The sequence below is a fragment of the Crocuta crocuta genome, unplaced genomic scaffold (genome assembly GCF_008692635.1).
Source record: "Crocuta crocuta isolate KB4526 unplaced genomic scaffold, BGI_CrCroc_1.0 scaffold383, whole genome shotgun sequence".
Lineage (NCBI taxonomy): Eukaryota > Metazoa > Chordata > Mammalia > Carnivora > Hyaenidae > Crocuta > Crocuta crocuta.
The window spans coordinates 321,783-348,944 of NW_027531897.1; the positions used below are offsets into that span (position 1 = coordinate 321,783).

General features: G+C 41.3%; 1 protein-coding gene across 2 annotated transcripts in view; it reads right to left on the reverse strand.

Moving 5' to 3' along the window:
* Positions 1-313: 313 nt before the first annotated feature.
* Positions 314-27,162, reverse strand: part of MARVELD2 (MARVEL domain containing 2) — a 27,506-nt gene continuing 657 nt past the window's right edge. For both annotated transcript variants that reach the window (XM_077773583.1, XM_077773584.1), the window contains exons 2-7: positions 21,107-22,270; positions 18,460-18,495; positions 7,767-7,915; positions 7,352-7,523; positions 2,942-2,992; positions 314-2,142 (exon numbers count right to left, since the gene is read on the reverse strand). In XM_077773583.1, the coding sequence (XP_077629709.1) occupies positions 2,020-2,142; positions 2,942-2,992; positions 7,352-7,523; positions 7,767-7,915; positions 18,460-18,495; positions 21,107-22,255 (1,680 nt within the window). In that variant the 5' untranslated portion in view covers positions 22,256-22,270 and the 3' untranslated portion in view covers positions 314-2,019. The remainder of the gene's footprint in view (positions 2,143-2,941; positions 2,993-7,351; positions 7,524-7,766; positions 7,916-18,459; positions 18,496-21,106; positions 22,271-27,162) is intronic.

The window sequence follows — 27,162 nt, forward strand, 5'->3', positions numbered from 1 at the left end:
TAAAGGGCATGCACGGGGCACCTGGGTGGCCCCATCAGTTAAGTGTCTGACTTTGGCTCAGGTCATGATCTCACAGTTGTTGAGTTCAAGCCCTGTGTCAGGCTCACTTGCCTCTGGATCTTCTGTCCCCCTCTCTCTGCTCCTCTCCAGCTTGTGCTCTCTTTCTCTCTCAAAAATAAACAGACATTTAAAAATAAATAGAGTACATGTTCATAGCAGCACTCTCCACAATAGCTAAAACATGGAAAGAGACNTAAGCTATTACCAAAAAATGCAAAAAAATAAAAATAAATAAATAGAGTACACAGAGAAAACAAGTAATTGAAATTTTAATATCCCCAGTTACTGACATAAAAAGTTTAAAAAGTCAGTATTACAACACTGGTTTTTCAAAGATTAACATTTATAATTAGAGTAAAATTAAATTTCACAAAGTTAAATCTAACACTTCAATACCCTATTGATATTGATGTCTATCATATTACCTTTACAATCAATCAAAATGGTATTATTTCATGTTACTTTTCCTTTTCTTAAAGCACTGGTATGCATCTTAAGTGAAACGTTACCATGGAGCCCCAATATATAAAACAGAAAGTGAAGCTGTTACAATTGAGGGAGCTTCTAGAGGGAACTCACTCTTCCCCAAGTGTCACCTAAGACGTGTAGGGCCTGAAGCATAGTCTGAGAGCCATGGAATTAAAATATTAACAATAAGCACTAACTAGGATTTCAATAATAAGGAAAAACTAGGAAGTCCATTCAGTATCCAACGCTTTTTAAGCCTCTTGCTTTTCCACATGCTTTTCTTTGGTTTCGTCACTTTAATGAATTCTTTGAGCATCACCTGTTTGAATGGCAGCTACGTTAAGCAGAAATCATACTTATGCACCTAGGAAACTATCTCCATGATAGACGCTGTGGAATAGGATCCAATAACAAAGATTTTTTAAAAACGTTTTTTCAGGTAGTCCATTGTTACAGTGACAAAAACAACATTTCTCATGAACAGCCCCAAACCTGAGATAATGCTGGGGAAGATGAAACCTCAATATAAGTCAAAAGGAGGTCCTAAGTGTAAGATCATGGGGCTTTAGGAGGGACATCCAAACAGGACAGATAAGGCAATAATGGTCGCACCATCCTCTCACTGGATGTATACAGCAATGGTGTGCTGTGGGAATGTGGACATATGCGCCCAGTGCTACTGATGAATGACAGGAAGGATGCGGTGGATCCCAATGGGCACAAATCCACAAAGAAGCATCCACTTAATGCTACGTGTGGTTAACAGTTACTAACAACAAAGAAAGAAAGTCATGAGACATGTGGGACTTTTGGTCAGCTGGTTGAGCTTGACCATGAAAAACCTTTCCTTACTAGTTTGCTCGTGTTACAATCACTGCTACAGATTTCATACACTCTAAGGTACTGCGTATCATGGGCCAGGGTCTATTCTCAGTGCTTTACAAATATTAACTCATCCAATCCTCAGAACAACCATATAAGGGAGGTACTATCATTGGCTCCATTTTTACAGATGAGAAAATAGGCACAGAGAGGTTAAGTAACCTCCCCAAGATCCTAAGACTTAAAAATACTGATCTAGGATTCAAATCCCTTTCTAGAGAAGAAATGACACCTTGGCTAGGAAGAGAAATGTGTCCTAGAGAAATCCTAGGAGTGGCCTGAGTCGCAAAGGTAAAAGCAGCACCAGAATTGATACTCTATGTGTCCATCACACTGGGGTATGACCTCTAAGCTACTTTTAACAAGATAAATATAAAGTGAACACAGATGAGCATAGCATTTCTTCCATTCTGAGTAAAGACTCTTGGTAAATCTGAATCTGTTTTGAAATGTTTGCAGTGAAATCATACTATCATAACCTGGCTTACTGGCTATACCAATTAAAAGCCAATGCCAGAAGCGCATGCTTCTCTATCGTAGGCTAGCATGAAAAAGACAGTAAATAAATATTAAGTTCAATATTAAAAAAAAAGTGGTTTCAAATAAGGTTTAAGAATAACCTTGTACATTCCAATTCATTACTTTATCATATTCTTGAATTCTCTGCTTTATGTGAGAAAGTTTATTCTTTAGATAATCACAGCGTTCTTTTTTTTCCAGAAATGTAGGATCCTGAAAAAGAAAAAACACAGCCATTATTTTAGCCTCCAGTTTCCTCAGTGAAGAACACAAAAACATACATTATCACCCAGAAAATGACCCTTCACAGCAGACTTTCTGCAACAGATTTCAAAATCTTCCTAGTAAGAATACCATTTCTCTACATTTTAAAAATAGATTTTATTATTTAGAATAGTGTTAGTTCCACAGCAGAGTTGAGTGGGAAATAAAGAGAGCTAAGACAACTTTAACTTTGGTAGTTTAAATTATATCAATGAACAAATAATAAGTGCAATAAAGATTAATAAAAGCTCTCTCCAGGCTCTACTGATCTGTGCCATTAAGTATGGAGTGAAAAACATACAATAACTTAAACTTTTTGAAGGAAAAGTCAGTGAAAAGTTCTATATTAGTGTTTAGTTCCCTAGGTTGCTAAGCCAGGATGTAAGAAGAGACAGAGAGGAGATGAAAAGATATTCAGGAGCTACTCGTGTTCTCTAGTAAGCAGCATCTTAACAAATATTAAAAAAGAGGAGCGCCTGGGTGGCTCAGTTGGTTGAGCATCTGACTCTTGATTTCGGCTCAGGTCATGTTCCCAGGCTTGTGGGATCCATCCCACCCCCCACCCACTCCCACCCTCCCCCATGTCAGACTCTGCACTGACAGCACAGAGCATGCTTGGGATTCTCTCTCTCAAAATAAAAAGAAATATTAAAAAAGAACTACTTTAGCTCAGAGAATCTAAGGTCTGTCAGCTCACCACTGCACCTGGATAGGAATATACTTTTAAGAGGAAAATGGTTTTACTCACATTCTTTTTTTTCTTAAACTCTTCATGGATTCTTGAAATTCTTTCATGTTCCTAAAATTAATATATTGTATACTTGAATTAAAACACCAGCATTTACTCAAATCGTACCTCAAAAAGGTCTGAGAAGTGCAATGGGAATGAGAACAAAAAATAATTTTTATCTAAGACTATAAGAAAAATATTGACACACTAAAATTCAATTCATGGGATAGAGATTAGAGGGCTTACTAGTCGCCACACATTGGGATCTAGGGGTGAAGAGAGAGAAAAGCCCCTGTCTGCGTGAACCCAGAACTGAGTCTCAGGGCCACTGCTTGCCAGCTGTTTGACCCTGAGCAAGCCACTTATCCTGAGACTCACCTTCCTTCCTGGGAACATGGAAATAGTAACTGTGAGTACCTCATAAGGTTGTGAGAAGGTTTACTTATTTGAAATGATCCTTATAAAGTGCTTGGTATGTAATGACTACATTACTCACTGGGATTCAGAGGTTGAGACTATTCAGCTTTCAAAAACAACAAATATAAGGTTCCTTCTAACTTTTAAGTTTTATAGTAAATATGAAGCTAGTTAATGGATTGAACCACAAGGCACAGATTACTAGAACAATGCCCTCGTTTATCCACATAAACCTGTGCTAGAGCTGTCAGACACCGTGAACAATAAATAAGAGAACACATAGTAATTTATAGTTCTAAAAGTTTCCTCTAGAACATTTTTTCATCACCCACCCATATTCTTTTTTGCAACACATTTTAATTCTTCAGTGTTTTTTTTTTTTTAATTGTGTTATTTACTTCTGAGAGAGACAGAGAGAAACAGCGAGAGCAGGGGAGGGTCAGAGAGAGAGGGAGACACAGAATGTGAAGGAGGCTCCAGGCTCTGAGCTAGCTGTCAGCACAGAACCGGACATGGGGTTTGAACCCATGAACCGTGAGATCATGACCTGAGCTGAAGTCGGGACGCTTAACTGACTGAGCCACCCAGGCGCCCCATTTCTTCAGTGTCTTTTGCATGAGTTTCACTTGTGTTTTGAGAGTTTGCCAGCACTGAGAGGACCTTGGTAATTCAACTGTCACCTGTATGAATGGGTCCTGGCCTGGGAGTACACTAGCTGCTTGAGGCTAGGGTGCTGTGCTGGAGATGTAGCAGCGCTAAGAGCTGTAAAACCTATCCTCGAGTCTGTCACAGACACTGAATTTCAGATGGTGGGGACCAGAGAGATTATTTTGAGCATTATTTCTATTTTGTGGGCTTAGAAAAGTTATGTGATTAATTTCTCAAGGGCACACAACCAGGTCTGTGAGAGAACGTGTGCCTCCAAATGGGCCTGCTGTGCTTGGAAACGCCCCTCCCTGGGGACCTGGTGGGAAATGAACGGGACTTGCCGGAAGGCCCCCACCCATGGCAAAGCTCAGCCTGTGGCTGAGGAGAGGAAAATTTTTGTGACACAATTAATATTTCTATTTTATCGTAGTTTTTTAATTTAATGCTTATTTATTTTTGACAGAGAGAGAGAGGCAGAGTGTGAGCAGGGGAGGGGCAGAGAGAGAGATACAGAATCCCGAAGCAGTCTCCGGGCTCTGAGCTGTCAGCACAGAGTCCCATGTGGGGTTGGAACTCACAAACTGCAAGATCATGATATGAGCCAAAGTTGGAAGCTCAACTGGCTGAGCCACCCAGGTGCCCCTAATATTTCTGCTTTAAATCAGGACTAGAACAGATACAGACTTACTGTGGCCTTGTCATTTGGTTACTTACTTGCCATGCCATGTACAAACCAGAGGAAATGACTATTGTTGATACTGTATAGAAATATCATGGGAGGGGGCACCTGGGTGGCTCAATCTGTTAAGTGTCCAACTTAGGCTCAGGTCATGATCTCACAGTCTGCAGGTTCGAGTCCTGCATCAGGCTGTGCTAACAGCTCAGAGCCTGGAGCCTGCTTCAGATTCTGTGTCTCCCTGTCTCTCTGCCCCTCCCCCGCTTGCTCTCTGTCTCTCAAAATAAAATAAAGACATAAAAAAAAAAAAAAATCATGGGAGGACCGAGTGTCAGCCCCTACCATAATCAGGACCCTCCACCCCTCAATTGCAGACCCACTTGCCTGAGTTTGTGCCCATCATACAAAGCCCAGTACACTGGAGCCCACTGGGTCTAGGCTCAAAGACTACACAGCACAACTGGATTGCTCAGCATCATATCTGTCAACCAGCTTGCTTGCTCTTCCCAGCCTGAGCCAGTCCAGCTTCTTGGGGCCTGCTCATTCCTTCCTGCCTTCCTTTAAGGGCCTATAAATTTGGGCGTTCTTCTCAGACCTATGGACCTTGCTTGTTTTTCAAATGGTACTGACCTTTGACCTACAGTATTTGCTGGATTTCTCCTGCTTCCTGGTGCCGGCATGCCACAGACAACACCATTCCATTGCTCCAGGATTTGGGAAGACTCTGGTTATTTTGGCTTAGAGAACTCGTAATTACAATGGATTTAAATGTACACTTAAAAGTTTGTGGTTGGGGCACCTGGGTGACTCAGTCGGTTGAGTGTCTGGCTTCAGCTTAGGTCATGGTCTCACAGTCTGTGGGTTCGAGCCCCACGTTGGGTCTGTGCTGATGGCTCAGAGCCTGGAGCCTGCTTCAGATTCTGTGTCTCCCTCTCTCTCTGCCCCGTGTCTGCTTGCACTCTGTCTCTGTCTCTCTCTCTCAAAATTAAATAAACTTAAAAAAATTTTTTAAACATAAAAACAGTATTCAGATCAGGGCACCTGGGTGACTCAGTCAGTTGAGCATCGGACTTCAGCTCAGGTCATGATCTCTCATCTCTTGAGCTTGAGCCCCATATAGGGCTCTGCGCTAACAGCCTGGAGCCTGCTTCGGATTCTGTGTGTCCCTCTGTCTGCCTCTCCCCTGCTCATACTCTGTCTCTCTGTTTCTTTCTGTCTCTCTCTCTCAAAAATATATAAAAACATTAAAAAAATATAAAAGCTATGTACCTACATTGAGTTGTTTGAAATTTGTTACAAGTGCTGTGTGAGTTTTAAAAATTTGAATTACAGGGGTCCCTGGGTGGCAAAGTTGATTATCTGACTCTTGGTTTTGGCTCAGGTCATCATCTCACAGTTTGTGAAGTCTGCTTAAGGTTCTTTCTCTCTCTCTCTCCCACCCCCACTCATGCTCTCTCTGTTTCTAAAACAAAAAAAAAAATTAAATTAAAAATTTGAATTATACAAATAGATTAATATATAATCTTTTAAAAGGATACACACAAATGTTCATAGCATTATTCATAACAGCCAGAAAGTCCATCAGCTGATAAATGGATATGTGAGATGTGCTATATACATACAATGGAATAAATACCACAAAAATGAATTAAACACTGACTGTTGCTAGGAATCTTAAAAACATTATGAAAGAAGCCAAACACAAAAGGCCACATGTTATATTGTTCCATTTATATGAAATGTTCAAAATAAGCAAATCCATATAGATAAAAAGTACATTAACAGTTGTTAGTTATTGGAGAGGAGAGAGAATAGGGAGCATGTGCTGATGAGTATGGGGTTTCTTTTTGGGGCGATGAGCATGTTCTGGAATTAGAGGGTGGTCATGGTTATACAACTTTGTGAATGGACTAAAAGTCACTGAATTGTTCACTTTAAAAGGGTGAATTTTGTCATATGTGAATTCTGTCTCAATAAAAAATATACGTCTTATAAAAATAAATGCCACTGATTATCAGGGCGTCCTGACTTCAGAAGTATTAACATGCAAAACCCCCCCACAAACTCCAGAGCTTTACAGAAAACGTCGGAGTCCCTGGTGACCGTCGTCTCTTCTGCAGTTCCCTCTGTCACCATCACGGTTATCAGTCCCATGTGTGTGCCCAACAGGTCAGATCAACTTTCTGTCCTTAACCAGTTGTGTTCTTTGGACCTGGGTGGTAACCACTTGGCCGTTACTTATCCCTGGAGAAAGCACGACCCCTGGTCGATCCCCTACACCCTGCCCACCTCTGTGTGATAAATCTTTTTCAAATTGGCTTGAGTGTGCAATCCATCTCCCTGGGACCTTGATGGACTCAGTAAGGATCTTAGGAACATTGACATTTTATTTAAATAAGAAAATAAAATGACTGTTTTATAACAATTATTTTTTATTATTTTATATAATAACTATTATATATTTATATAATTATATATATAATACACATGTAATTATTTAATAATTGAGGACAAACGACACAAAATTGTATAACGTGAACTGTAATCCAGACTAGTCCCCATGAAGATATCCCAGACACAGACAGCAAATGTACCTAGTTATTATGGCTTCCTCACATCTATCTGAAGAAAGCTCAGATTTTAGCTCCCTCCCTCAGTGCTCCTCGTAGGTAGCTGCAGGTACTGACCTGTTGGTTTTCTGAACAACGTGGCAATCTGCTCATCACTGCATCCAGCTCATCAAGCTTCCTCAAGACAGCCTGAACTTCTGCCGAAAGCTCTTTGTACTCTGAAAACTGGTCCTGGAACACAGCTTTATAGCGTTCTCGTTCATCATCTGTCTGAATCACAGGGTATTTTCTGCAGGAAAAAATTGGCCAGCATTGTAACTTTTTCACTGAAACGGACTGAATGGGACATCAGCTTAGCTCATTCCTCACTGAGCACACTGTATCTTCAATATACTATCTCTCAGGGAATAAACAGCTGTTTAAATACAAATGATCTTAAGCAGAGAGCATTAGCTTGGAAACAAACAGGAAAATGAAATGCCCAAATGGAATCTCTCCATTTCTACCTCTGAAGAAGGACTTAGACACTCACGCCACATAGTCGGGCATCACGATAGGTTTAGGAATGTGGCCCGAGGGGATGTGGCCACTCAGTAGCTCAGGTTTCAGTTTTGTTGGTCTCAATTCTTTGAAATTAGCTTCTTGGTCTCTCTGTCTGTCACCACAGGTAGCCATTTCACACTGCAGTTAGGGAGAAAAAGAGGATTTTTTTGTAAACAGAGTCAGAGGAAGAAGAAAAAAACATGAATTTATTTCTTAGAAGAAAATGGTGGGGAGAAGCAGGAGGAAAAGTAGAAACAGCAATTAATACTTCACTTTAGCATTACAGGTTTTAACGTCACAAAGTGGTTCTGAATGCTTTTGTAATAGCTAAAGGGAGCCACACTGGGATACAGGAGTACATAACAGCTAAAACAATCATGTGAATGTCAAATTGGATGAAGAAATGTTAAACGTAGGGTCATAAGTACTTTATTTAGGATTTGTACCCCAATTAGCTATAAAAGAATACAAAATGTAGTTCAAAATAAGCAGTTCATGGGGTGCCTGGGTGGCTCAGTCAGTTAAGCGTCTGACTCTTGATTTCAGTGCAAGTCATGATCTCACGGTTCATGAGATTGAGCCCTGCATCAGGCTCTGCACTGACAGAGGAGTCTGCTTGAGATTCTCTCCCTCCCTCTCTCTCTTGGCTCCTCCCTGGCTTGCACGCACTCTCTCTCTCAAAATAAGTAAGTAAACTTAAAAAAAATAGAAATTCAAAGATAAAAATGGAACAAGTCTACTTAAATGGCAAGAGAAAAAATGACAGGTGAAGTTGAGATGAATGAACTACAAGTAGCCACCCAGGAGTTCAGAAAGGGAAACAGGTTACATTGTCTTCATTAACTGAAAAGGAAAACAAGCAAACCCAGAGGAAAGGCAGTGAAGGTCTTTCAGTTGTCCAAGAGCTCTTAACCTGCAACTCCTGGTTTAAGTCACCCTGGTTTCTAGACTGGAGAGTTCCCAGAGCCCTTTTTAGTAAGAAGAATGGTACATTTCAAAAGAGGGGAAACAGCACAAAATGAAATGGCCTGGAGAGGAAGTATCAGGGCAGGACTTCCAGTGCTAAAATACCGACAGATGGGAAGTGGGAATATAAAGGCCCAGGGAACCCATTCTAGAATGGGCAGGTTAACATGGGTATGCAGCTTTGGGGAGAGAATGTTCAGGGACCCTACTGGGCAGTGCCCCGCATACCAACCATGCTAGTTAGCCTTGTAGAAGCTGGGAGGAGGGTTCTATTTTACAACGAAAGAAGCAAGGTTCAGAGAAGTTAGGTATATTTTCTAGGGCCTCACAGCTGGGAAGTGGAAAAGCCACAATTAAAACCCAGAACTTGTGGGTCATCTGGGTGGCTCAGTTGCTTAAGCATCTGACTCTTGATTTCAGCTCAGGTCATGATCTCCTGGTGATGAGATAAAGCCCAGTGTTGGGCTCTGCACTGAGTGGGGAGCTTGAGATTCTCCCTGTCTGGGGGCACCAGGCTTAGTCAGTTGGTTAAGTGTCTGACTTCGGCTCAGGTCATGATCTCACGGTTCATGAATTCGAGCCCCACATTAGGCTCAAAGCCCAGAGTCTAATCCAGATTCTGTGTCTCTCCCTCTCTGCCCCTCCCCCACTCATGCCCCCCCCCCAAAATAAAATAAACATTAAAATAAATTTTAAAAATANCCAGAATTTGTTGGGGTTTTAATGAATAACACAAGGAAGGTTTATGTAAATGCATACTGTTCAACCCTGCAATTCTGACAGCATGCTAGAAATGGCTGATTTCTCATTAGAGCAGTAAGCCCCCCTCCACTGACCCCTTGGGGACTTCAGCACATGCTTGAATTAAATTTGCCGAACTAAACTGAGAGCAGCTAGTGGGGGGTGGGGGCTAACTTGGTTAAAAACAAACTGCAACACAGGATTTAAAAACTTTTTGCTCTTGGGGCGCCTGGGTGGCTTAGTTGGTTAAGCGTCCGACTTTCGCTTAGGTCATGATCTCGCGGTTCGTGGGTTCAAGCCCCGCGTTGGGCTCTGTGCTGACTGCCAGCTCAGAGCCTGGAGCCTGTTTCAGTCTGTGACTCCCTCTCTCTCTGACCTTCCCCTGCTCACGCTGTCTCTCTCTCTCTCTCCTAGAAATAAATAAAACATTAAAAAGAAATTTAAAAAAAAACATTTAAAAAAAAACAAAAAAACCACTTTTTGCTCTTTACCTTACCAGGCAGCTTTAAAATCCTTCTGTTTCCTGATTTCCCTATCTCTGAGGTTTGGTTTAAGATTAGCTCACACATTAGATGGCGAGGCTGCTAAACCAGCATTGGGAGAGGGTTATGGGGAGGAGAAGTTTGGCCACAGCTGGAAGGGGAACCAGATCGCCCTGGTGCAGAAGGCATGCCTGGCCACTGGGCCCCAAACAGCAAGAATTCAAGTGGGGAGCAGGAAACCCCGAGGAAAGGAGATAAAACCAGAGTACTTCAGGGGACACCTTCTGAGGTTAGTATTTATTCTCCTTTGTTTAGTATTTATTCTCTGCTGCTTGGGGTGCCGTTTCTTCATCCTACTGAATTCTTAATGTGTTTGATCTTGATAGTGAATCATGGTATTAAAATTAGGGGGATCTTTTTTTGGCTTAAATAAATGGATTTCTATTTCCTGGCATCCTTCTTTAACTTCTAAATATTTAACAATCCATTTCCCACACAGCTGGCTGAAGGAGCTGCTATGGACCATGGTGACCCTCTAGGGCTTAGCGGCAGCCCCAGGTATGTATCAAACTCGGATTTTCCCGGTCAAAATCATAAATTCGGCCCAGGCAGTCACATTAGGCAGGAGAGTCCATATGAGGGCAGTTTGCATTTGTTTTTGTCTAGGTAAAGTTTCTCAAGCAGGAACTATTCATTTTCCTTACTTGCCTATCCCTAATTCTAAGAATCACTTTTTAATTTAAAAAGGGACCTTGAGGGGTACCTGGGCATCTCAGTCAGTTGTGTCTGACTTTGGCTCAAGTCATGATCTCATGGTTCTTGAGTTCAAGCCCAGCTTCAGGCTCTGTGCTGACAGCTCAGAGCCTGAAGCCTGGTTCAGATTCTGTGTCTCCCTCTCTCTTTGCCCCCACCCCTGCTCATATTCTGCCTCTTTCAAAAATATATATGTAAACATTTGAACTTTTAAAAAATAAAGAAAAAGGGGGCTTTCAAGAAGTCAGAGTAGTTTCACAGAGACTATATATCTCACCTACTTTAAACGTTTTTATGTTCTTAACCTGTTTTGGGGTGAATCTCACTGAGATTTAAGTTTCAGAAAACTTTATTGAGAAAAAAAATCTGTAAGTACACATAAGACCAAGAATCAAAACCTCATTAGGCTTTTATCGGAAGCATGCATTGGGCTCCAGCCCTGGGATATACCACTCTCAAACAGTATTCGTGACTACCAACACAATACCAGATTTCATATGATCTTTCTTTGCTTCTAGCAAAAATGAATCTCATCAGCAAATATCAGAAAAGCTTTATCGTGAGGCAAGAGAAAGTAATTTAGCAACAGAGTAAGTAATGCTATGGTTATAATTACTAAGGTATTAGTAATGTATTGGTGAGAGGGTTGGGGGATGGGCAAAATGGGTGAAGAGGAGAAGGAGGTGACCACTTCCAGTTATGGAATGAGGAAGTCAAGGGAGTGAAAGGCACAGCATGAAGAATACAGTCAGTGATACCAGGATAGTGTATGGTGAGAGACAGCAGCTACACTTGTGAGCAGAGCATAACATACAGAGACGTTGAATTGCTATGCTCTTCACCTCAAACTAATGTAACACTGTGTGTCAACTTCAATAAAAAAATGCTTTAAGTAAAAACGGGCTGAATACGTGGCCAAGTTAGAAATAGTGTACCTTTGTCCAAATGCTGAGTCTCTCTCCCTCTGAGCATATAATACAACGGTGCAGAGGCCCCAGTCCCAAAACCACACCACCACCTTCAATGCTCAGACTAGATTCTCACTTTTCTAGCTTGGAAAAAAAAACTGTTCCGCACTTAAGGATTTATTAGAATTTTTTTCTGTCTCTGTTTGATCTTATTTTATGTCTGCATATTTCTTTTTAAAAGTGATCTTATTTGCGGGGCGCCTGGGTGGCTTAGTCGGTTAAGCGTCCAACTTTCGCTTAGGTCATGATCTCGCCGTTCGTGGGTTCGAGCCCCGCGTCGGGCTCTGTGCTGACTGCCGGCTCAGAGCCTGGAGCCTGTTTCAGTCTGTGTCTCCCTCTCTCTCTGACCCTCCCCTGCTCGTGCTGTCTCTCTCTCTCTCTCTCTCCTAGAAATAAATAAAAATTAAAAAAAAAAAGTGATCTTATTTGCTTTTCAAAAGTATATTTATTAAAATACGAAATAAGAAGTTACAGTGGAGGAAAGAGCTCCGAACAAGGAACAGGAAACTTAAGTTCAGAGAGGGTATATAATTTCCTCAGAAACACAGAGCTAGTAGTAATCAAACTACGATTTGCCTGATTGCAAAGTTTGTTTTGTCTTTGTCATACTACACGGCCTCTCCTGTGGTTCTTATCTACAAGAACTGGGAAGGAAACTGGTAAAAATCAAACCCAATGAGAAGCTGGAGACCCAACCTTTTGTAAAAGGTTTCTAATAGATAAATCCAATAGAGATTCCCCAGTTAAGTAACGAGATTCATTCTCAACAGAAGTCTGCCTCTAGAACATGCCTAAAAGTGGATCCATAATGATTCATTTCCCAGGAAGAGAGCCCTGGGAAAGGACATCCTTTGCATTCAGCAATTATATCCTGAAAGAGTATAAATTAACTGGATTGATATGATTTTTTAAAGTTTATTTGTTTTGAGAGAGAGAGAGAGAGAGAAAGAGAGAGAGCGAGCGCATGTGTGAGAGGGGAAGGGCAGAGAGAGGGAGAGAGAGAGAATCCCAAGCAGGCTCTGTGCTATCAGCACAGAGCATGACATGGGGCTCAAACCCATGAACCACAAACCGTGATATCATGACCTAAGCGGAAATCAAGAGTTTGATGCTTAACCGACTGAGCCACCCAGGCGCCCCCAGATAGGTATGATTTTCAAAGGAGCTATAGGAATGGGGGTTCCAACTCTACTAAGGTTATTTCTAACAATTCTAGGACCCCTCGGGAGCTGGGACCCTGCCACACACCCCAGACATGCTGCGTACCAGCCTTCTGATGCAGCCTGAAGGAGGTACCCTGGCACTTGCTGGCAGATCTCCCTAACCCTGTCCTACCTGTGGAGTCTGCTTTAGCCACATTCTCATCAGTGATGCTGACCTCCCTAGCTTCTGGGGCAACTCCCCCCAATTCAGCCAAGCCTTTCAGTTTGACTCTACTCTGCACTTAACCCCACTGGTAAAACCCATGACCTAAAGGGACTGATGAGAAAGCCCATAAACTCCACTGTCACAAAGAATGACCACCATTGCCACATCACTGCCATACTGCAGCACATTAGACAGCCCTGTCCAGCTTCTTGCTTAAGAGTCAACACTTGCAAAGTGCGTACCACCTTCAACCCCCAAAAAGCAAATAGATCAACTCCCTGAGGGTGATCTGAAACATACTGTTTTTGGAGTTTCTTTATTTATTTTGAGAGGGGGGCAGAGAGTTGGAGACAGAGAATCCCAAGCAGGCTCCACACTGTCAGCGTGGAGCCTGACACAAGGCTGGAACTCAAAAACCACAAGATCATGACCTGAGCCAAAACCAAGAGTCTGATGCTGAAACAACTGAGCCACCCAGGCACCACCCCCATGAAACATACATAAGGCTAGCACTCTAACTTGCCAACTCAGGTATCACATTATGCTATCACCTGTTAACAAGCCTGTCGATTTTTAGAAAGTGAATTTCCTTATAGATAAATTTGCAGGCCCTTTTTCCATTATAAATAGGCGTTGTAATCCCGATTCATCCTCTAAACCAAAGTCCTTTAAAACTGATATTTTCCATGCAGTGACTCTCACTGGGCTGAGATGCAGCAATGATGGTCATTCCTGGCCAGGTAGGATTCAAAGTTTTGTAGTCAGTCCCTCTGAGGGAGTAGAATTTACCAAAGAGCTAATTAAGGCAGTACTTTGGTCAAACTCACTTACGTCTCTGTACTAACACTGGAAGGCAGCCAGCCCATAGGGTAAGTTAGGGAAGCTGCACTTAAATCTCAAACAAAAGGCCAGTGTTATTAATTAAACATCAGCTTTACATGTATGGAACCACAAAAGACCCTGAATAGCCAAAGTAATATTGAAGAAAACCAAAATGGGAGGCATCACCATCCCAGACTTTAGTTTCTACTACAAAGCTGTAATCAAGACACTATGGTATTGGCACAAAAAAAGACACATAGACCAATGGAATAGATTAAGAACTCAGAACTGGACCAAAAAGTGTACAGCCAACTAATCTCTGACAAAGAAGGAAAGAGTATCCAATGGAAAAAAGACAGCCTCTTTAACAGATGGTGCTGNTGTTTATCTCAATATTTGTATGTATGTATGTATGTAGGCAGGCTCCATGCATAGTACAAAGTCCAGGGTTTGAACTCACAACCCTGAAATCAAGACCTGAGCTGAGATTAACTCAGACACAGACAAGTAACCAACTGAACCACCCAGGTGCCCCTGATTTGAAGTATTAATTAATTTGTTACAAACTTTAAAAATTTTAAAGGGACACCTGGGTGGCTCAGTTGGTTGAGTGTCCAACTTCAGTTCAGGTTGTGATCTTGCAGTTTGTGGGTTCGAGCCCCACGTCAGGCTCTGCACTGACAGCTCAGAGCCTGGAGCCTGCTTCGGATTCTGTGTCTCCCTCTCTCTCTGCCACTCTTTCCATTGTGCTCTGTCCGTCTCTTTCAAAAATAAACATTAAAAAACAAACAAACAAAAAGCCACACATAGACACAGAGTAAGATCACTCTAACTCTATGATCAGTATTTAAAGTGCATAGGTTTGTAACACTAGGTCCACGCTGCCTTGTTGTGATAAACTTTTCCATATTCTGTAGACCAACCAATACTAGCCTCATTTATCTCATGCCTGGTTAGTCAGAACTGGTCATGTACCTCATGATTTCTAAAGATTTATGGATCCCACCAAGCTGAGATTTATGGACCTCAACCACAATTCAGATGACTTAACATACATATCAGAAATAATTTAAGGCAATTGATCCTTTAAAAATTGTGACTAGGGGTACCTGGGTGGCTTAGTCAGTTAACTGTCTGACTCCAGATTTCAAGCATGATCTCAAGGTTGTGAGATCAAGCTCCAGTCTCAGCTCAGAGCTTGCTTGAGATTTCTCTCCCTCCATCTCCCTCTGGCTCCTCCCTTTCTTCCCCTGCTCTCACACCCCTTTCCCCTGTTTGTGTGGTCTCTCTCACAAAAATAAATAAATAAATAAATAAATAAATAGATAGATGGATAGATAGATAAATAAATAAATAAATAAAAAGTAGAAAAGGAGCCTGGTGGCTCAGTCAGTTAAACATCTGACTTTGGCTCAGGTCATGATCTCACGGTTCATGGGTTCGATCCCCACATCAGGCTCTATGCTGACAGCTAGCTTAGAGCCTGGAGTCTGCTTCAGATTCTGTGTCTCCCTCTCTCTCTGACCCTCCCCTGCTCCCGCTGTCTCTCTCTCTCTCTCAGAAATAAATAAAAATGTTAAAAAAAACTCCCTAAAGCAAAACAAAACTGTGGCTAATGACACATCCCAAAAGATGCTCTGACCAGTTGACAATGCTGAATTTGAGATATTATCATCTGTAAACTGATTTCCCCAGGAGATAGCTGAGAAACACACACATGAAATATTTTTTGAGAATCACACATCTATGAGCAAGTTTAATTTAGTTTTATAGTTCTTGCTTACTCTCTCTTTCACACATACACACACTCTCACACTTGGTGCTTTCCTGTTTCACTAGATTTGTAAGCCCCTGGGAAATGGAGATGAGATTCTTTGTTGTGTTCATTTCACTGGCCCAATCCAGTCTAATCCAGACATCCACTGGGATACCTGGGTGGCTCAGTCAGTTAAGCATCTTACTCTTGATCAGGTCATGATCTCACTGTGGGATCTCCACCAAAAGCACAGAGACTCTCCCTCTGTCTCTCCCCTGCTCGCCCTTGTGTGTGTGTGTGTGTGTGTTCTTTCTCTCTTGAATAAACATGAAAAATAAAGAAAATAAGAAATAAATCCCTTACTTTACCATGAATAAAAAATTTCATATAGTATTTGTGTTATAATATGGAAAATAAAGTTAAAAAGAACTTATAGGGGAGCCTGGATGGCTCTGCTGGTTAAGCATACAACTCTTGATACTGACTCAGGTCATCATCTCACAGCTGTGGGATCAAGCCCCATGTGGGGCTCGATGCTGAGTGTGGAGCCTGGTTGGAATTCTGTTTCTCCCTCTCCCTCTGACCTGCTCCTGCTTATGTTCTCTCTCTCTCAAAATAAATAAACTTAAAAAAAAAAAAAAGAACCTGGGCACCTGGGGAGCTCAGTAGGTTAAGTGTAGGACTCAGTTTTGGCTCAGGTCATGATTTCATGGTTTTGTGAGGTGGAGCCCCACACTGGGCTCTGTGCTGACAGTGCAGAGCCTGCTTGTGATTTGCTCTCTCTCCCTCTCTCTCTTCCACTCCCCTTCTCACGCTACCTCTGTCTCTCTCAAAATAAACAAACTTAAAAAAAAAAAGAACCTATAAAAGGTATTTTCAAAATGCATGCACTTAAAGGACTTGTATAAATTAGCGACTCAATAAAAAGTGGACAAGATGCAAACAGTTTAACAGGGAAGGAATAGCAAACATAATACATGAAAAATACTCAATCTCATTCCTTAGAAGAGAAGTGCAAATTCCAACTACATTAGATATCATTTTTCACCCTCAGGTTGACAGATGTCAACACATTTCCTAACACAGTGTGTTGGTCAAGGTGTGATGAAGCCCGTGGTGCTGCTGGGAGTGCAAGTTAGTAAAACTTCCATCAGGCAACCTGGCAGTCAAAATAAACACGTGCATTTCTTCAGATCCAGAAATTTGCTTCTCACAACCCATCTTTCAGGTGCACTTATGCATATATGGAAGGAAGTATGTACAAGTATATACTTGGTTGTACACAGTCATTCACTGCAGCATTGTTTTTAATAGAGAAAGATTGGAAACAACTTAAATGGTCATTAAAAAAATTTTTTTTAAAGTTTATTTATTTTTGAGAGAGTGAGCAAGCACAAGTAGGGGAGGGGCAGAGTAAGAGGGAGACACAGAATCTGAAGCAGGCTCCAGGCTCTGAGCTGTCAGCACAGAGCCCAACATGGGGCTTGAACCCATAACCGTGACATCATGATCTGAAGTCAAACACTTAACCAACTGAGCCACCCAGGCATCCCATAGAATAGTCATCTATGGTAATTAAACTATGGAACATCCATATAATGCAATACTACGTAGCTGCAAAAAGAAAATGCAAAGTTCTTTATGTACTAATAAAGAAGCATCTTAAGAAATGTATTCTTAACTGGAAAAAAAGGGACATAACAATATGTGTGGGATGGCAGTGTGAAAGGGAGAGTCAAGCAAATATATATATATTACATATACATATATATGTAATTTGTATGTATAATATAAATACACATCTGAAGGAAACACAAGGCACTGATAACACTGGTTCCTTCCAAATGGGAGAGCTGGGAAGCTGAGACAGAGGAGTGAGAGAAAACTTTGTATTAAAGACCTCTTTGAATTTTGTTTCCGTGAGGGAGAGAGAGCGAGCAAGTGGGGGGTTGCAGAGTGAGGGGGGTACAGAGGATCTGAAGCAGGCTCCACAATGACAGCAGACAGCCTGACGCGGGGCTTGAACTCACAAACCATGAGATGGTGATCTTAGCCAAAGTCCGACGCTCAACCAACCTAGCTGCCCAGGTGCTTTTGAATTTTGAACCAGGTAAATATACTCCCTTTTCAAAGAAACAAACAAATCCAAAGGTTGGATTCTCAACCTCTTGCTAAGAAACAATACCCAATATTGTAAAAAAAGGACTTTTCAATGAGGTAAAATTATGATTAAAATACATTGGGTTTTTACATATATGTATGTAAATTAACAAGAGCATCTAAATTAATTCTCTCAGCAAGCATGTGACATAGGAATTATTATTATTATTCCAATTTTACAGATGAAGAAATCAAGGCATGGAAAGTAAAACATCTTGCCTACTGTCACAGTGTTAGTAAATTCCGGAAGAGGAATTTTCTTCCTGACACAACAAAATTTAGCATCTGAAAGCAAGGTGAGAAGGTCAGAAAAGAACGGCAAAGAACTTTATAGAGACTAAAAAAAGTTTGAGAGAATCACCTTTACTTAAAAAAATGAAATTTTAAGCATATAAGGAGAATCAACTGTTCACCTGTTCAACTAACAAAATGAAAAGGCACTATGAAAACTATAATAGCCATAATTTTGCCCAATAAAACACCATGTGCATGTCTAATTTGATCCTCTCATGAGAAAAAAGCTGAAAGTTGAACTCAATATTCAGTTAGGACTCAATGTAATAGATACACTTTCACAGACAAATGATCTACTCTATAGGTAAATAGATACGAGAGAACGTATTTAACAAATCTAGACATAAAATATAACGTGAACTTTATTCTTACCATTTTCCTTTTTGATGGCAACGAGGGCTCACTTATCTGGAACAAAAAAGAGTTAAAATGAATTTTTCTAAGGTGTGTGAGGCTACTTTGTTAGTATTTTCTTGCATTTGCATTTATAGGCCAATCTCAATTTTACAGAGGTCCGTTCTCTGCTTGACAGATACGCCTCCCCTGCACCCGGGCGACGACTGGCTGGAGGAGAGCCAGAGGAGGGAGGGCTGATGGTAACGCCTGCCAGTCAGAACAGACCGCAGGGTCGGACGTCCAGGCGTGATGGAGACTACCAGGTAAAGTGCTTTGAATTACCTAGAGATTTTATTTATTCTTGGCTCCCGATACCTTGTGCAATTAAAGAGTTGGAAACAGTAAGAAACCATTATAAAATTAACAGAAAAAACCCACAGGCCATCATAGCTTCTATCTTTTAAGAAGTCACAGTAATGCACAAACTGGGACCACCTGCTACATCATGAGTAATTGAAGTCTCATCAACCATTAGAAAAAGTCTGATGGAAACAATTTTTGAGAAAAGAAAAAGAAATGAATATATCATGTTGACAATTATAGTCCTATTCATGAAGAATTCTGAAATGACATTAAGAATTCTGTTGTTAGTAAACTTACATAAAATTATGAGGAAGTGTGGGTGTTTCACTATCTGGACTTCAAACTGATTAGAATTTGAAATTATTTTGTATACACAGATGTAAAATTAAGAAATATGCTTAATGTCCTAAGTCTTTAGAAATAACTTGACTCTATGTGGCCTTCTAGTAAGATTAATATATTCTGCGATGAGAGAGTATCGATCACCTGGAAACATGCTGAGGTTCTTTGTATAAACCTCATGAATTTAATAAGATACCTGTTATAAAATTAGTCAAGTTTTATATTATGTGTAAAATTCATGGAAAAGATTAAACACAAAATTCATAGGTCACTGAGTAAATAAATAGGTTACTGAGTAATAAGGGCAGAATTTTTTCATTTTTATCTAAAGGTTTGCTCATATATATAATATTTGCAATTATACAGTAACTAGGAAGTCTTTGGAAAAATGAGAAAAGAAAAATGCATAATAAACTGACTTAATATTAAGAAAAAATTAACTAGATATTTTCAGTAGCATAGGAAATTCTATCATACATTTCTTAGAAGAAGAAAATAAAACATTAATGTTTCAGGGTAAAATGAAGCTAACAGAACATACTCTAACAATTTTGCTACTGTTCAAATAATTTTTTTAACAGTTTATTTTTGAGAGACAGAGTGCGACCAGGGGAGGGGTAGAGAAACTGGGGCACAGAAGATCCAAAGCCGGCTCCACATTGGCAGCAGACAGCCCAATGTAGGACATGAACTCATGAACCATGAGGTCATGACCTGAGCCAAAGTCAGATGCCTACCCAACTGAGCCACCTAGGTGCCCCGTTCAAATAATTTTAAATGGCTTTTATATAATCTTATCCTCCAGGTATTATTATTACATTATTATTATTAATTCTCATCTTTCTTATATTTAATTAGTTAAATCCTAGAAATAAAAATAATTTCCAGGCTCCTATTCTAATTTTGGGAACACTGTTCTCACCAAAGAAAGAATGAAACATCAAAATGCTCGGGCAAGTTTTCAGAGTATGTTCATGACAACTCAACCTCTCAATACTTGAAAAAAACAAATATGGTTCACTGTATTCTTGACTTTATTTAAGCCACTGGAAGAAAGTGTCATTCATCATAACATGTAAATGAGCACTTTTTTCTTATAATTGAAAAGTTATGTTTTTTTTTGTTTTTTTTTTAAATTAAGCTTTACCAGGGGTACCTGGGTGGCTTAGTTAAGCACCCAACTTCAGCTCAGGTGATGATCTCACAGTTCGGGAGTTTGAGCCCCACATCAGGCTCTGTGCTGGCAGTTCAGACCGTGCTGGACCCTGCTTTGGATTCTGTGTGTCCCTCTTTCTCTGCCCCTTCCCCACTCAAGCTCTGTGTCTCTCTCAAAAATAAACATTAAAAAAATTTTTTTAAATTTTTACCATACTAAAGAATCCACATTGTCCTCAAACTTACTTTAATGAGGAGACATCTATTGTACTGAATACGGTCTGATTCTTAGTTGTAAAAATTTAGTAGCTGTGTTTTCCCCTTAAGCATCACAGACATAATACAGCCGACAGCCTATATACTGTATTACACATCTGGTGCCTATCTGCAATGTTCTATTACAGGGACACACCAGAGTGTGAGATCCCACCCAAAGGAGGTCGGACACTGGACTAGGAATTTTGAAATTCAGATGTAAAAAAAAAAAAAAAAAAAAAAAAGAAAAGGCTGGTGGGGGGGCACCTGGGTGAATCAGTCAATTAAATGTCTGACTCTTGATTTCAACTCAGGTCATGATCTCATAGTTCATGAGATCAAGCCCTGTGTCAGGCTTTGCACTGACAGTGTGGAGCCTGCTTGGGATTCTCTCTCACTCTGCCCCTACCCCACTCACATGCGCTCTCTCTCTCTCTCTCTCTCAAAATAAATAAACTTTAAAAAAAGGCTTTTATAAAATTTTTGTTTTAAGAACTTCATATGTTTAACCAGGAGGTAAATAACAGGAAAAAATTAAAAACAAATGAAGGATTATGAAGTTCCTTACCTCCTGCTGTTCCATGTATTCCCTATGTCTCCGAGCTGCCTCATGCCTCCATAACTTCAGGCAAACCAAAGCACTAATGAGGTAAACAATCATGGTGACAAACAAGAAGATCATTGCTGCTATCTGTCCTCCTTCTACCCGGCAGAACAATGCATTCATCGGTGTATTAAATAATGGATAGTAGCAGAGCCCGCCTCGGTTGGTATCATTCACATAGACTATGGCTGCAGCCATATACAAAATAAACAAGGCAACGTTAATTCCAAATTCGGTCAGAGGCCACCAATTAGAATCCAAAAGAATGGTCCGATAATACATGGACATGCCAAGAACCAGAATAATAACGGTGGCGATCCATGCTAATCCAGCAACCACGAGTACAAAAGGGGTTTTGGGGCCACTGTAGTAATAGCCCCCGTACGTACTGCCCAGGCCACCGAGGCCTCCCATGCCATAGGGTTGTGAATATCCAAACAAGTTATACCACTCGCTGTCCTTGTAAATGTAAGCTGTGACACAGGCAAAGACGCCGGCTCCCAAGAGCAGCTCCACCACACCCAGGATCCGCAGCAGGCCTGCCCACGACTTCATGTAGGAATACCTCAAGTTATACTCTTCCACTTTCTCACTGTACGTTCGGGCTGTCTGTGTGTGGCGGCCTAGTGAACCGTAGGAGTCGTGGGAAAACATTGCCTCAGCCTCTTTCGGGGAACTGAAGGTTCCTTCTGACCCTCCGTAAGGATCTTTGTAGGAGTTGGGGGGTGAACGGTGGTTTGGTCTTGCTGGAGAGGCTGGAGGCGAACACTCCACTCCATCGGAGATGTATCTAATGTCAGACACCGGCTTATCCCATCCCAGGCCCTTTTTCTTCCCTCTGAAGAAGTTCTTCCAGGACTCGGGGACGAAGCGCCTTACAGGTTTGAGATCTGGAGCTATGGCCGGTTCCTCTGTGTCACTTGAGTAGAAGTCTGGGCCGAAGGGTGGCTGTAATGGGAGAGGGGGTGGTGGCAAGGGATCAGCGCTCACGGCCAGCTCACTGTCGTGAAGAGTCTGGAGGGTTCCTATGGTGCCATCGTGATACAGTGAGTCCCGTGGGACCTCATCATAGTGCCTGTCCCGATTCTTGCATCTTCCATCACTGGACGACATTTGTGACTTTTACACCTGTGGCCAAGATTAACGTTATCACTTATGCCTAGTTATTTATTCTTCAGCGATGCTGATTTTATCCACTTAATGACAGATGATCGTATTTAGGAAATCAATATAATGTCTAATGATCATGATATGTACAAATGATAATATAAATACGTATATTTTAAACACATGTAACATCCTAGCCAGGGACATCATCATCATTCTATATGATTTTAAGGGCAATCAAAATTTAAAATCTTAGTTCTGAATTAAAACATTTATAAATCTGATTTATCTTATGAGCCCTATAAACAATGGAATGTAAATCCCATAAAAGAAACTAAATTTAAACAATACAGGATACTAACACATCCCAAGTAGAATCCTTTCTTCAAACATCTAAATCAAAATATTTAATAGTGTGAGCATACCAAAGTTTGATGGGTCAGCAAATACTCTTCATTTTCATTACCTCAAATCTGCTTTGGAATGGCTTGGGAGAAGCAGTCCATTAAACACAGGGAGTGAAGAGCACCTTTCTTTCTTAAATCAGGGAAGTCAGTTTAGGGGACTTGCTCCTTTCACTCTAAAATATCGACACTTTATGTTAGATTTTAAAATTTGAGTTCTCAGAGGAAAAAAAAAAGTCACTAAAGGTTAAGACTCTGCAAAAGTACAACACAGAGCAGCCATGTATATCATGTATATCACTCTTTCTGGAGCAGCCATCTAAAGGGGATTTGCTGTTGCCATGACACTCAGAAAGTATCTCAGAGGGGGTTTGAGCCACCTAAAATATAAAGCACAGCAAAAGCACTTTCATTAAACCTTCACTAAATCAGGTCATTGATTTCCTTCACTCAATCAATGACCTGAACATGTATAAAAAGACACTTTTGCTAATGACTATTAGGTTTAAGGTACAATGAATGTCTCCCTCATATTACTTAGAAGCGAGTATTAACTTAAAACTCACTGGCCATATAGCATTGTACTTGGCACTATGATGGTCTCAAATCCCACCTTTATGGTGTTGAATCATCTAGAAATTCCCAAGGCTTTTTAAAAAAATTTTGTTTATTTATTTTGAGACAGAGACAGAGTGTGAGCAGAGCGAGAGGGAGACACAGAATCTGAAGCAGGCTACCAAGCTCTGAGCTGTCAGCAAAAAGCCCAACGTGGGGCCCAAACCCACAAACAGTGAGATCATGATTTGAGCCAAAGTCGGACACTTAACCGACTGAGCCACCCAGGCGCCCCAGCCTTTTTTTTTTTTTTTTTAAAGTTTATATATTTATTTTGAGAGAGAGAGAGAGAGAATGAGCGGGGGAACAAGAGAGAGAAGGAGAGGAGATAGAGAGAATTCCAATTCTTTCTGATGTGGGGCTTGATTTCACAAACCATGAGATCATGACCTGAGCTGAAATCAAGAGTCAGACGTTTAACTGACTGAATCACCCAGGCACCCCCTAAGGCTTTTTTTTTTTTTTTAGTTTATTATTTTTATTTTGAGAAAAAGAGAGAGAGTGACAGGGAGGGACTGAGAGAGGGAGAGAGAATCCCAAGCAAGCTCCTCACTGACTCAGGGCTTGAACCTACAAATCTTGAGATCATGACCTGCACCAAAAACAAGAGCAGGACGCTTAACCAATTGGGCCACCCAGACACCCACTAAAGCTTGTTTTATTTTGTAAAATGGAGACGTATCGTTCAACAAATATTTGCCAAACATCTACTATGCACCAGGCACACTGAAAGCGTATCAGTGAACAAAAACAACTGAAATTCCTGCCTTCATGAACTTAAAACCCAGGGGAGGGATAACAGATGATAGATAAGGGAAGTGAAATACACCAATCGGATGCTGTAGAACTAAGAATGGTGATAAGGAGTACTTTGTGGGCAGGGTACTACAATTCTAAATAGAATGACCTCGGAATATGACATCTGAATACAGAAATGAAGGAGGTGAAGGAGGAAGCCAGACAGGTTATCAAGGGGTAGGCAGACGGAACAGCTACTGCAAAAGCCTTGAGGCCGGAGTGCCTGGCAAGTTTAAGAACTATTAGTCATGGAGGACACCATGACAAAGGGGCAGCAAGTACTAAGAGAGAGGAGAGGGTAAGTAGTAGAATTAAGTCCATCTGAATCACTGTGGTCTTGAAAACCACTGGAAAGGATTCTGGCTTTTATTGGGAGTGAGATGACTAAAAGCCAATGGAGCATTTTGAGTAGAACAGTGACAGGATCTGACTTTTTTATTTTATTTTTTAATGTTTATTTTTATTTTTCAGAGAGAAAGAGTGTGAGCAGGGGAGAAGCAGAGAGAGAGAGAGGCACAGAATCTGAAGCAGGCTCCACGCTCCAAGCTGTCAGCATTGAGCCTTGACATGGGCTCAAACCCACAAACGAGGAGAAGTTGGGACACTTAACCGACTGAGCCATCCAGCTGCCCAGAATCTGACTAGTGTTAACTGGATCACTCTGAATTCTATGCGGAGAGTACACTCCAGGAGACACAGGAGAAAACAGGGAGAATGGCTAAGAGGTGACAGACTTAGTCCAATGGACCATGGTGGTAATAATGGAGATAAAAAGAAGTCAGATTTTTATTTATTTATTTATTTTTTTAAATGTTTTATTTATTTCTAGGAGAGAGAGAGAGACAGCATGAGCAGGGGAGGGTCAGAGAGAGAGGGAGTCACAGACTGAAACAGGCTCCAGGCTCTGAGCTGGCAGTCAGCACAGAGCCCGATGCAGGGCTCGAACCCACAAACCGCGAGATCATGACCTAAGCGAAAGTCGGACGCTTAACCGACTAAGCCACCCAGGCGCCCCAGAAGTCAGATTTTTAAATACAGTGAATTAAATTTTGTTTTACTATAGCAACATTCAAACATAATAAAAAGTGGAAAGAACAGTATTATGAACACTTATGTACCCATCAACCAGCTTCAATAATTATCAATTTATGACCAATCTTCTTTCATCTATACCTCCTACTGATTCCTTCTGCCAATAGATTCCTTTGAAGCAAATCTCAGACACGAAATAATTTCATATGCAACATTTCTCCCCACCCCCTCCAGTTTAGCCCTGGGTATAAGCAGCCTGAAGAGTTTGAGATACCCATTAGAAATCCAGGTGGAGAGGGGCACCTAGGTGGCTCAGTCGGTTAAGCTTCCGACTTCAGCTCAGGTCATGATCTCATGGTGTGTGGGTTCCAGCCCCTCTGTGCTACTAGCACAGAGCCTGCTTTGGATCCTCTGTCCTCCTCTCTCCTCTCTCTCAGAAATAAATAAAACATTAAAAAAAGTAAAAAAAAAAANCTCTCAAAAAAAAAAAAAACAAAAAAAAAAAAAAAAAAAAAAAAAAAAATCCAGGTGGAGACATTCAGTAGGCAGTGTACACACAGAAAGATTAACTACTATCACAGATTAGATTAGATTAGGTACAATCAACCAAGGAATGGGTGAAAATGAAGAGAGATCTAGATTTCTGGGTCTTTTAATGAGGTATTCCAATTAAAAAAATTGCTTTTAATGTTTATTTATTTTTGAGAGACAGAGAGAGAGAGAATGAGTGCGGGAGGGGGCAGAGAGAGAGGGAGACAGAATGTGAAGCAGGATCCAGCCTCTGAGCTGTCGGCATAGAACCTGGGGTGGGGCTCGAACCCACCAATCAGTGAGATTATGACCTGAGTCAAAGTCCGAGGCTTAACCGAATGAGCCAGCCTCTCAGGCGGCCCTGAGTACTACAATTTTAGAGAATTAACTCTGAAAGTCCCAACATGGTGCCCAAAGTAGCAGCTCCATAATTGACATTAAATAACGATTTTTTTTCCCGTCATTTAGCTAATGTGTCTAAAAACACTAAATTTTTTTTCTTAACCTTGTTTACATTTTATTATTATTTTTAAAGTTTTATTTATAAGAAACAGAGAGGGGCGCCTGGGTGGCTTAGTCGGTTAAGCGTCCGACTTTCGCTTAGGTCATGATCTCGCCGTTCGTGGGTTCGAGCCCCGCGTCGGGCTCTGTGCTGACTGCCAGCTCAGAGCCTGGAGCCTATTTCGGAGTCTGTATCTCCCTCCCTCTCTGACCCTCTCCTGATCACGCTGTCTCTCTCTCTCCTAGAAATAAAAAAAAAAATAATAAAATAAAAAAAAAGAAACAGAGAGACAGATTGAGAGAGAACGCAAGCAGGGGAAGAACAGAGAGAATCTTAAGCAGGCTCCACAGTGAGCATAGAGCCCTACACGGGGCTCGATCCCGTCCCACAAACCTGGGATCACAACCTGAGCAGAAACCAAGAGTCAGAAGCTCAACTTACTGAGCCATCCACGGGCCCCTGATACACACCCATTTAAAGGATATCCCACTGCTTAATTGAACACTGGTAAATAAAGGTGCTTCGTTGTAACGGGTTTCCCTTATTGCCACCTGTGCCAAGTGGCTCATTTGAATTAGACTGTCTTCTCAACGTTTAAATAAAATGCATAAATTAATAAGTCTGAAGAAACATGGAGTTAACAAAACAAGTGATTTAGAAGGGAAGGGTCAGCGGTATCTTTTCACATCTTGGTTATCTGGCTAGCCGTCCTGTACGGTTCCGGGTGTCACGGAGAGCCCACTTGGATTCAGCACGCTGAGGCACCCTGGGTCTTTGTTTCGGTCAAGCCCCCGCACCCCGACTCCATTCTGTTGGAACTCACAGCCCGGAAAGCCACACTGGTGGAGAAGAAGTGGTTTCCCCCAGGAAAGTGACACGGAAACCGAACTCGGTCGCCTTTACGAAAACAGAATCCTCGCTCTAGCCAGCAAAGTTTTGCTGGGCCCCAGAGCTGCACTTCCTGGGAGTTGGGAAAGCCGCCTGAGCGTTTTAGCTTAACTCGCGCGTGAGTGCCATGGGACCCCCAGCAA